The sequence below is a fragment of the Salvia hispanica genome, chromosome 1 (genome assembly GCF_029641045.1).
Source record: "Salvia hispanica isolate PSC_SH4W2 chromosome 1, Shi_PSC_v1, whole genome shotgun sequence".
In the NCBI taxonomy this organism is placed as follows: Eukaryota; Viridiplantae; Streptophyta; class Magnoliopsida; order Lamiales; family Lamiaceae; genus Salvia; species Salvia hispanica.
Window position 1 is genome coordinate 29,604,830 of NC_142692.1, and position 12,422 is coordinate 29,617,251.

Below are 12,422 nucleotides of genomic sequence, written 5' to 3' on the forward strand. Positions count from 1 at the left end.
TAATCATAAGGGGTGTGTTAGGGTCCTTACAGCATTTTAGTGTAAAACACAGCACAAATCACAGCTCTTTGATCATTAGATTGGATGGTTGCGATTAGTTACATTATCATATTAAAAATCTACATTATTAGGCGAGGCACATTATTAGACTAGAAATGTACTATATTGTAAGACTAAAATGCTACATTATTAAACTAAATTGCTACATTATTATCCGAACTACATTATTAGTCTAAAATTCTACATTATTAGATGACACGTGGCATTAATCTAACCGTTAGATCATAGGATCCAATGGACTGCAAGTGTTTTAAGTTTTATTTATACTTAACGTTCAGACCTGAATATATCTCACTATCATAATCATAGTAATATTAATTATAATTAATTTTAATGCATGGTAATGATGTGTTATATTATACTTCCTCTATCTCATTCTAACTAACACGTTATCCTTTTTCGAATGCCTATCCTAAATGGCATTTTTTTAAAATAGAAATCTCACTCTTTCTATTTTATTCTCTATCTGCTGAACTCATAAAACAACAAAGTACAAAATCTCATGCCAAATAAAAGATGTTCTGCTTAGAGTGAGGCGGACGGAGTAAGAAACTTACAAATCGAATGAATCACGAAAACGCAAAAAGGGAATCTCATTCTTTTAATGGGAACAAAAATTTGATCAAAAAGAACTAAATACAAGAGAGATAAATTAATAAAACCATCTCCGGTTTGCAAGCATCCATATGTACAAAGCAGTCAGCACCGTTTAAGGAGGATTTCCGAGCAGCCATTCATCGTGCTTCATCAGAACCGTCTTGTCATCCACTCGATGAACTCCAATTTCTACATCACCAATCTCTTCTACTTAGTTTTCCTGGTTTCATGAAGTTTGCTTCCTCGAATGTTCTGGAATGAGCCGTTGCAGCAGCTCGCAAGGTGCGCCAGCCAGCTCTGCAAGATGAAGATCCAACAGTTAATAACTGAGAGGCGGAGATAGCGCTCAGGGTTAAAGGGTGTAGGCGAAACACTCACCTTCTGGTGAGAAGTTGAAAAGAGGAGGCAGTGGTCGCCCGTTTGGTAAGGACGCGCTTGGTGCTCTCAACTCATCGAAGAAAGGGTGTGCACAAGCCTCCAACTAAATGAAAAATGAGAGACATATTCAAGTTCTTGGAAATTGGAATGCGTGTGTGTATGTATGTATTATTGACGAGTATTAAAGATGAAGTACTTACAGCTGTGAAACGTAAAGTCGGGGAATATTGGAGGAGCCTCGACACCAAATCCACTGCCTCAGCTGGCATTCTCCGGTTAAATACCTGTGAACGAAAACTTCGTCAATGGTGATTTTACATGGATTATTTGGATAGTACGTAGCTATCTGAACAGGGAAGGGTAAGGGAAAGAGCTTCCAAGTCGAGGTTCACGAACCTTGTGCCATGGGTGGGCTTTAATCTGAGGAAATTTGAACTCTGTGTAGTTTCGGTTCATGCATTTGATTTCCTCCCTCGTTGGAGTTCCCAAAACCTACACAAAATTTAACAGCTGAGGTTCCGGATGCAACGAGAGAAAAGATGTAAGGTGTAAAGAATATACAAACATACCTTGATTATTTCAACTAGCTGATCAACGCTGCTTTCCCCGGGAAAGAGAGGCTGCATGTACAGAATAACGTGATCACTAAATTCCGACTGGACCTAAGCAGATGTTTCGCAGAGAAAGAATAGATGCATGCCTACCTGCCCCAAGAGTAGCTCAGCCATAACACAGCCAGCTGACCACATATCAATCGCAGTCGTGTATTCTGTAGCTCCAAAGATGAGCTCGGGAGCCCTATAATACCGTGAACAGATGTAGGAGATATTTGGTTCACCGGGTACCTGAACCAATTAACACAAATCTCAATGAGAGATCTTCAAGCATTATTGGTAGGACTTCATTCAAACTCAGCAGAGATATTACATACCAGCATCTTTGCACTCCCAAAATCACATATCTTAAGCTCATGTGTGGTAGGATTAACCTGCAGCATAAATTAGAAGAGAAAATGAACAACTCTTGCTTTGGCAAAAGCGTGAAAATTCACTGCAGTTGAGCAACGTGAATCCATAAATGAATAGAGCAGCGGAAAATGTGAAGACTTCAATATTTCGAGCAGAAAGCCTCAATTAATTCAGAAACAACAATGCACCACTTAGACAAAATAATGAATATACATACCAGTAGATTCTGTGGTTTAATGTCCCTGTGACAGACTCCAATAACTCTATGAATGTAATTTAGGGCCCGGCATATCTGCAAATTTGGATCAGAAACAACAGGAACCATGATTCGAAATTTCAACATAGAAGAAACCACTCAGAAGACAAATAGCTATCACAGGAAATGGAATGTACCTGGTATACATAAAGCTGCACGTAAAAGACAGGCATGTGCTGATTCACTCTGCTGTAGTGCCGGGAAGCCCGATAAACAGTTTCTGGTACAAACTCGAGAACAACATTAAGGTACACCTCATTCTTCTCTGTAGTAGAATGGAAGGAATGCTTCAGCTGCACAACGTTTGGGTGGCTAAGCAACTGCATAACCTGCAATTCCCTGTTCTTATATCTCCTATCCTGAAGCACCTTCTTTATAGCCACGGATTCACCCGTTTCAAGGCATTTAGCCTACACCAAAAATCATATTAGGACACCAGAATATACTGCACTGCCTCTCATAACTACTTAAATTTCTTCCAAATTACCTGATAGACAACGCCGAATGAACCAGTACCAACAACTCGCTCAGCCATGTAAGACATTGTCTGAGGAGAAGATATCACAAAATTATACATGCATGCATATTCATATTAAACAGATGCTAACATGATCAACCACAACCAGTAAGCACAATCACAATCACCTGTTTTGGATTTCCATTACGGCCACCAACTGAAGTCACGATTATCTGACCTGTTTCTGTCCCGTTGCCACTGATGACTGTCGGCTCCACATCCTGGAAACAGCAACCAGTTACCATGTCAACAAACTTATCCATCAAACTAACATCATGTTACAGGAAACTAGAATCGAAATCTAACCTTGACACTCTCCTCATTATCATCTGTGATTTTCATCTCATTCATCTCCTTAGGAAGCTCATCGTGGCCAGGCTTGTCATGTCTATCATGATTGCTACTAGATGTGCTAGCAACAGCTTCACCTGCTTTGTGCTGCTCCGGATCCCTCATACTGTTCTCTACTGCCTCTACTCCACACGGGAGTCTCTGATTGAATTCTTGATCCACCTTCACCCTCTTGATAGTGCTAGAATCCCCAACCTAAGACAAACAGATCATCAAACTTCAGAATTTGGCTTTTGTTTTTGTGATTCACTCCACTTCCTTTCCAAAAATCCTACAAATGCTACCAAATTCGGTGCCAATGCATCATTGATTATTCACTATAAACACCTTCAAAGATTTAACAAAGGAGACAGTACAAATCGCAGCTTCAACTGAGAGCCACTTAATACCAGACAGCAACAAAATCCACCGAAATCACAAGCTTTCCTGTCTTTATCAAATTCTCAACTTTGGAAGAAGTCCACACGTATCAACATATCAACTCTAAGAAAGTAAGAATGTAGTAGTAATATAATTCTATACACAAGAATAACATATATGCTAAAAACGACATCGAATATAAGGACAAATCATCAAAAGCTCAAATGGAAACCACCAAAAATACAATCCATCAAATTTCCAAACATTTTCGCCAAATAGTTCCAAAAATGCTTAACATTTTGATTATAATCAAAATAAAATAAAATTCATTACTGAAGAAGGAAAACAAATTACAGGATCTGAAACGGAGGAGCGGCCGGAAGTAATGCTCTTCAGCCGCCGCATCATATTCATCTTATTCACCAAAAAATAAGAAATTAACAAATCCAAAAAGATGCCAGCAGAAAAAAGGAATCAGATGGAAATTTCTTCTTCTTCGACCTCCAATCAAATCAACCGAACAAACAGCACAGTCCACAATACGAAATGAGAAAATGTGTTTCTCTTTTTTTCCCTCTCTCTTTCTTCCCTGCGTTCAAAACAGAAACAAAAGAAGAGAAGAGAAGAGAGAGAGAAGAGAGAGAGAAGAGACCAAAAAGAAAAGAAATTCCGAGAAAAATAAATGCTGATAAAATCGCTCTCTCTCTTCACACACTCAATTAATTTCCTCCAGTCAAAGCTTCAAAGCTAATCATCTTCGTTCCGAATTCCAACCATTTTTTTTTTATCTTTGATCGCTTTGACTTTGAATCTCCATTGTCGATTCTTTGCTGACGCGATCGCACGGTGTGGATTGGTGGGGGTTTTCTCAAGTGGGTTTTTTGGCCTGCATTTAATTCACACTTTTTTATTTCAAAATTTGAAATATTAAATTAAATTATTTAGCTTGTTGGGAATTTGTAGTTATACTCCCTCCGTCCTCTAAACAATAAAACTCTGTTTAAAAATAAAAAATTTTAATTTAAAGAAATTTCTTCTTCTCTAATGAGGTGTGAGTGATCTATTTTTCACTAACACAATTTCTTTTTATCTCATTTTTACTTTCTTAATTTTGAATTAAAATTCATGCCGTTTTAAAAAAAAATAAAAATTACAATATAGTGCTATGTAATCAGCTGAATGGAGTTAGTTGTGAATTTGTTTGGATATCTTTATTCATGCAATATGTATAGTAATTTGTATTTATTGCTCCTCAATTGCAATAACAGTAAGAGCATTCCCAATGGGTTCCCTTAAAACTCCCTTATTTCTCCCTTATTTCTGCCACATCAGCGCCACATCAGCACCATAATTTATCCCCAGTTTTTAGCCAACTTTTAGCCAACTGCTCCAATGGTTTCTCCCTTATTTCTCCCTTATTTCTCCCTAACTCAACATTTCATTTTTACAAATTTAGCCGTTAAAAATAAAAAAACGTCGAATTATCGCCGAATCGCGCCCACAGTGGGCGGCGATGATTCGGCGATTTTTCGGCGATGAATCGCCGGATGGCGTTAAATCGGGAGAAAAATCGCCGATTTTTCGCCGAATTCCTTTCATTGGTCGGCGAAAACTCGGCGATTTTCGGCGAAAAGTCGCCGAGTTTTCGCCGACGCCATTGGGAGTGCTCTAATACCTAAACTATCATAAATATAAATAGAGTAAAAGCCAAAATTGGTCCTGAATATATGGTCATTTTATGTTTTTGGTCATAAACATTATATTTTCGATTTTATGGTCCTGAACATATGGAAATTTGATCATTTTGGTCCTCCGTCAACATTTCCGTTAAAAACTAACGGTCAACGGGTTTAATCCCGATTTTGACCAAATTAAACTTTTAATTCTGATTTTTTACTCCCTAATTAATTCTCTAATTATTTTTACACTTCAATTTCATCTTCTTCCTTCCTCTCATCTTTCATCTTCTTCCTTCCTCTTCCTCTCAAACCCTAGTTATGGAGGGTTCGACTTTCAGCAAAACGCCCTCCCCCACTATCTTCTCCCCTTATCCGGAAACCGCATCAACGATCTGATTCCGCTGCTGGTTGAGGCCACCGGAAACGTCGACAACAAGGAATCTCCGCCTCTCTTTAGAGATCTTAGCCGAAGATCTCCGATAATCGAGGCTGAATCCGAGGCAGGGACGGTAGCCCTCGGAGTCAGGCTGCGACCAGAACTCTCTCATAGCGGCGGAGATGTTTGGATTATTGGGAGGAAGGCCTTGGGGAGACAACGGCACGGGAGAGAAACAGAATCAGTTGTAGTTTAAATATTACTCTATTAAATAAAACGGAAAATTCCAAATAATACTCCATTTGTTCCTTGTGAATCTTGTATGATCTTGAACAAATAGTATTATTGCAGATATTGGTGTAGTTGATAATATTGTACAAGTAGTATAATTGAGGATCTTGGTGGATCTTGGTCAAGAATGTCATTGAGCATAATGTCGTAATAATTTCAATGATTATTCTATAAATTCTTCTACGTTGATGGTTGATTGTGCACAAACCATCAAATATAAATTAAATTATGAAAAAAATAAGTTTGTTTTTGTTTAACAAAAAATAAAAGGAGTAAAAACAGGGATATTCCCCACCGGCCACCGCCTTGGCTTCCCTCCTTCTACTGTCGCATTAACAAATATACACTAGAATTCGTACCCTCCCAATGAGAAGATAGTGGGGGAGGGTGGTTTGCTGAAAGTCGAACCCTCCATAACTAGGGTTTGAGAGGAAGAGGAAGGAAGAAGATGAAAGATGAGAGGAAATGAAATTGAAGTGTAAAAATAATTAGGGAATTAATTAGGGAGTAAAAATCAGAATTAAAAGTTTAATTTGTTCAAAATCGGGATTAAACCCGTTGACCGTTAGTTTTTAATGGAAATGTTGACGGATGGCCAAAATGATCAAATTTTCATATATTCAGGACCACAAAATCCAAAATATAATGTTTAGGACCAAAAATATAAAATTGTTTAGGATCAATTTTGGTCTTTAATCGTATAAATACACGTAACTGTCACATTAGCGAAATTACTTTTTAATCATAGATTATTCGGGTCTTAAATTGTAATTTTGCATTATAACTAATCATTCTCTGCTTTTGGCATGTGCACTAAACAATCGTAGCTAGGTTGTAGTCAAACAGAATTATTATTTATATGGTATTACTATATCCAAGATTTTGGAAGGACCCATTTTCTTACAGTAACATTAATGTGAAATTCTCATAAATATTTTTATCAGTTGTAAGGTCATTAATGCTTATGACGTTTAGTTAAATAGCTTTAAATACATAGCAAAATATTTGAATTTTGAACCTTGCAATTTCAATTCATCTGAATGAAACCACTTTGAAGTTTTCATGCTCCATAATAAACGCAAAAAACTACCTTTTCTATGTCCTTAAAATAATCTCAATTAAAAGTTATAACAAAAAAAACTATGAATCCCATCATAAAAATATTATTATTAATAATTAAAACAATATAATGTAAGTGATGAAAATAGTTGATGACATGCTCATTATAAGCCGTTACTAAGTTAATTTTTTTGATGTTGGTGGTTTATTTCTTTATGAAAAATGTCGATTAGTTTTTCACATATTAAATGCCCTTCATTAGAAGAAATACAGCCTTTCAGCTTAAAACAGTCCAAATTATGTGTTACGTAAAGATATGTATGTATTTTTATCGATTTTTTGTGGCACTTTTAACTATTTTTTGGGGGTAAAAATACAGTATCCTACTAATTATATAGTAGTATATATATTTTTTCATCTTTTCTTGTCTGCACAATCCCGCTCACTCGCTCGACCCTTTTGACAAGTATTGAATATTGGTATCTTATCTCTAAGCAAAAAAAGTTAAGAAAATAACTAGTACTATCTAATTTCTCACTTATACTATTCATAAGTCACATCTTTGATTTTTTTAATTCTTTCTTATAATATCCAATCATATTTATCTATCCTTATTAAATTAATATGTGAATATCAAAAATAAGAATTTAATTTAAAAAATTACATAATTAATTTTTTGAAATGTTAATCATCCATTGAGGTACCAGTGCACCCAGATTCATTCAATTCAAATCTTTTTGTGTTGGGTGTGGGCAACGTGACAGTGTATTGGGGAACATTGTTGTTTGTAATTTTTAAATGTATTAGAGCATCCACTATAGGAGAGCCGCGGCTCGTGGCTCTCCTGTGGCCCAGCCGCGGCTCCCTATAGTGAGTCGGATGGGCGGACGTGGTGGGGTGGGGGTTGGGGGGGGGGGGGGGGGGCACCCACGAGAGCGCCACGATTGTGGCCAGGCCGCAGCGCTCCTATTGCAGTGGCCACGGGCGCCACGATTGTTTGGTATACTGAAAAGCATGTTTCGAGCAAGTTTCGCGTGAATAGAATCTTGCTTGTACACGTAAAACTCTACAATCCACTTTTAACCCGATTCAGTATTATTCGAGCAGTCTCGCACGAATAGAATCACTATTATTATTACATTGTGTTTGCTTGTGCATTTATAAGATATTTTACAAACATTTAAATGCATAAGAAGTAAACAAAGTCTAAGTCTTTTGCTTAGTAGACCGGTTGTGGGCGTCGTCCACTTTAAGGTAACACTGTCAGATCTATGCAATGCTTTGCAAAAGAAAAAGAAGAATTTCACAACCTAGATAGGCTTTGACTACCTATCGTGAAAGGTTGCAATGTCAGTCCACATATTTCTAAGCCTTACTGAAATAAGATGACATTGGTGTGGTATAGCACTGAACGGATCTAACAGCAAGACGTGTCTTTATGCTATCTACTGAAAGACTAGGTCTTGATAAAATGTTATTTCTTAATCTACATATGTTAGCATTGAGCATACGGTATTGATTATGCACTACTTTGACTTATCAAATGGTGCGGGTTTTTCGCAACCCAATAATCCTGATATATTGGGTAGTGGTGATTAATATCTAGCGGTGCTAGGATTGCTATTATGTTAAAACGTGCGCGAGGTGAGTCTCGTTTGATAATGTCCTCAAGAGGAGCTCGAACAAGGTTTTATTATTCGGAAAACTGGCCAGTTGGAGTTTTATTAATCTACGAATAATAAATAAATGATTCTTGCTAAGTCCACTCTTGGAATTAATAAGATATTAATTAATTAAGTCCATATCAGACATTAATTAATTAATGGACATTTATATCTTAAGCGCGGGAAATAAATAATAAACAAAGTGGAAACCCGGATTACTTGTAATTTCGGATTTGGATGGGGAGAGTTCAATATTACTTCTGTAGTGGCTGCTCGTAATATTCCAATATAAGCTTGTATTAAATTGTGGATTCAATTTAATTAGTAAAAAGCTAATTGGGGGAGCCCATATCCAAAACCTTCCATAGATCCCTGTCTGGGCCCAAAAGGAACTTAATATAAATAGGAGAATAAAGGAGACATAATTAACACAATTTTATTTCTTAAAATTTTCAACAATTTTGAAAATCTCCAGCTGTGGAGAATTTCGAATTCTTCACCTATTCCCAAAAGGATTTCTTCTGTTTTCTTTATCCGAGTCCTAGTATTTTGATAAGATCAGCCCACCCTGATATCGATATACAGTTCGGGAACCAGGGAGAAGATCTGTGGTCTAGTATTGAAGATCATCGTGGAGAAGGCGCAAGCAATCGACGATTCTTTGGAGAATCAAAATCGGTAATTCTAAACCGTAGAAATCATGTTTAGGATTTATTTTCTATGAGCATGAATTATTTGCGTTCTAGCATGCAATTATCTGTTTAACATGTGAATTGATTAATCGCATAATCGGTCAAATAGATCCTTATCTGATTTATTTGTTTTGTACAAGTCTTCCGCTGTGCAAGGGGCTCCAAACCCCATCAGCTTGCCTATGCCGGACCCGCTGATATGTTCGACGAATACCTACAGTTGGGTGAAACAACTGCCCTAACGACGCTGAGGCAGTTTTGTAATAGTATCCAGGCCATCTTCGGTCCGGAGTATTGATAAGGCTAATTTCATGCTTCGGTTATATGGTGAAAAGCGTTATAATTTGCTGGGTCTAACACGTTTCCTAAGCCAGGTGTGTGAAGAAAAATCGCTAGATCGAGGAAATGCTGAAGGAGATGGTCTAGCGAAGGAAAGGAATGAAGTGAGCAGGATTTAAAAGAAAAAAAGGCGTGACAGAGGGAGTCAATAGCTGAGGGCAACAAAGTCTATCTATACCTCGCTGGGCCCCACTCCAACGCCTATATATAGAAGAGCATGCAACGCACATCATCACTTACTTTCACTCTTTTAGCTCACACACATACACACACTTGGGAATGGGAGATCTGGGGTAGTCGGGTACGAAGGGTTCTTTTCTTTAGAAGTTTCGCAGTTGCAACACCGTCCGCGTGTGGACGAAGATACAATCTCTTTTAATTCCGTTTGTTCTGCACTTTTGCGGTCGAACTTCACTTTTGGGAGTCGACTTGGCTGTTGATGATACTTGTTATCTTTTCGCTTTGTTGATTTGTGTTTAGTTGTGATATTTTGAGTTGATTTACGTAGATCTCGCTGCTGGAAGTTTATTTTTACAAGTATTATGTCGATCTCTGTTTTATTTTGATGTTGTGGTGTTTGATATGGGAATTTGGTGATAGATTTGTGGTTTATTGACTGATTGGAGGTTGTTGTTCGAATCTGAAGTGATGAAGTGTTTCTGTTGGTTGGAGTTTGTGTTGGACGCTTGGATCCGGAGTGGATTTAGCGTCTGAGGTTGGATCCAAGTGAGAAAAGGAAGTTGTTAGGTGGATTTGAGTTTTCTTCTTGTTTTCTGTTTTACTTCGTCTAGCGTCTGCAGATCTGTTTAGTTCTTCGTTGATTATGCATAAATTTGAATTAGAATTAGTTTGCTCTGCTTTGATTTCGTTCATGTTGATTTTCTTATGAGTTTTTGCGCAATTTGGTTGTAGAAGATGATGTCGCTGTTAGTTAGTACTATAGTTAGTTATTCTGCCAGCTTTTCGTCCGTACTCTTCTTTTTCAGTCATGGTCCCCACAATCAGTTTATTTCCTAGGTCTAGGTAATTGGAGTAGTTTTCTTAGATCTGGTGATCGAGCAGTTAATTTTCTCGCAACGTTCTCTTATTATTTCGCCTAGGTCTAGCTATAGCATAGGAGTTTTAAGATTCCCAAGTCAAGTTTAATTTGTTTTCCTCAACCCAAGAAAAAAATGCGTGGCAGCAGCCAACACCAAAAACAAATCCAAATCCTTGAACATAAGTATTACGCATCCTTCTCTGTGGGATCGATCCCTACTTCCCTATACTAGGTTTAGTAAAGTGGTTGAGGGTTTTTGAAAGAAGTGCTCTGTGTGTCCGACGACCAGGATTTTCCGCGACCAACGAGTTCCTAGACCGCGTGATCTAGTGGATTTGCTGGACCTAGGGGACCTGTTATTTCCTTCTGAACACACTAGGAAAGCACACCTACTTGCCAGAGATTGATAGATATGCACGGGAGAGTGCATAATTTTACGGGGATGTTGGGCAGCATCGATTGCATGCACTGGGAGTGGAGGAACTGCCCGGTTGCTTGGAAGGGGCAGTTCACATCTGGATTCAAAGGGAGACACCCCACAATGATACTGGAAGTTGTTGCTGACTACCGATTGCGAATCTGGCGCATATTTTGGTGTCGAAGGGTCGAACAACGACATCAACGTACTGCATTCGTCTCATCTCTTCAATGATAAGTGTCAGGGTGAGGGTCCGACGGTCAGATTCATGGCCAACGGGACGCAGTACAACAGGGCATACTACTTAGCCGATGGGATATACCCTCGTTGGCCCGTGTTTGTCAAGACGATCCGGTAGCCGGTTGGGCCGAAACAATCCTATTTCACGGCCAAACAAGAGGGTGCTAGGAAGGATGTTGAGCGTGCTTTTGGTGTCCTCCAAGCGCGATGGGCCATTCTACGGTGCCCGGTTCGACAATGGCACGAAAATGATGTCGCCTCCATCATGTATGCATGTATCATATTGCACAATATGATAATAGATGACACAGTATTGCAACCGCCCCACTGCAGATGGGTGTACCGCGTAGTAATGCATACTTGATCCAACGGTTCGCCGATATGCGGAAGGAAACATCACATACGACACTGCAGACTGATTTGGTCGAAGAGGTTTGGAATCGTAGTGGAGGAGGGGATAGAGCGTGATATGCGTTGGGAATGTAGTTTATGAGACGTTGAAAATTTTCGTTGTATAATTTTACCCCTTTCTATAATACAACGAAGATTTTGTTTTAATTTTAATTCTTATGCATTTTTTTAATTATTATAGTCCAATAACTTTTATTGTAGTAGAATTAAAATGTAAAAAAAATTAAAAAAAATAAATTATTTGGTGGCTTGGGCATGTCCACTATAGTGGAAAATATGGGCGTTGGTGGCCCGACCACGATTTTGTGGCCTGGCCATACTTTGTGGCTTGGCCCGACCAACTATAGTGGACACTCTTGTACGCATTTCGAGTTGTATTTCATTTTGGTCGAGAAGTTGTGAGTCATGCACCGCTCATGTGTTCGTTTTCCTAATTAGAGAGTCTCTCTCGCATTTTTTCAATTATTGTATTGTACATATAATGCATATACACATCATATCGACTAGCAAGTCCTTATATCACCTAAACATCACATGCCTAACATATTTACCAAATTATGGGAATTTTTTTTGTTTACTAGTGAATTTAAAAGGGAAAATGGATCACATAAATTTTGTTGCGCAAGCCCATTTATTAGAACAATAACAGAAAGCCCGTAATTCAATAGTTCACCACATAGTGATAAATGGCCCATAACAATTTAATTAGTATAGACATTTGCACAGA

General features: G+C 38.1%; 1 protein-coding gene across 2 annotated transcripts; it reads right to left on the reverse strand.

The window, feature by feature from the left end:
* Positions 1-563: 563 nt before the first annotated feature.
* LOC125218619 (shaggy-related protein kinase alpha-like) lies at positions 564-4,221 on the reverse strand. Of its 2 annotated transcripts, none has more exons than XM_048120330.2 (13): positions 3,842-4,221; positions 3,083-3,322; positions 2,905-2,997; positions 2,747-2,806; positions 2,397-2,669; positions 2,221-2,295; positions 1,967-2,023; positions 1,740-1,880; positions 1,605-1,655; positions 1,432-1,527; positions 1,236-1,319; positions 1,036-1,138; positions 564-954 (listed from the first exon to the last, which is right to left on the reverse strand). In XM_048120330.2, exons 1-13 carry the CDS (start codon positions 3,899-3,901, stop codon positions 884-886), a joined length of 1,404 nt encoding a protein of 467 aa, XP_047976287.1. In that variant the 5' UTR covers positions 3,902-4,221; the 3' UTR covers positions 564-883. The 2 variants fall into 2 exon arrangements, with proteins under 2 accessions (XP_047976287.1, XP_047976289.1); XM_048120332.2 differs by lacking the exon at positions 3,842-4,221 and adding an exon at positions 3,455-3,677.
* Between the last annotated feature and the right edge of the window lie 8,201 nt (positions 4,222-12,422).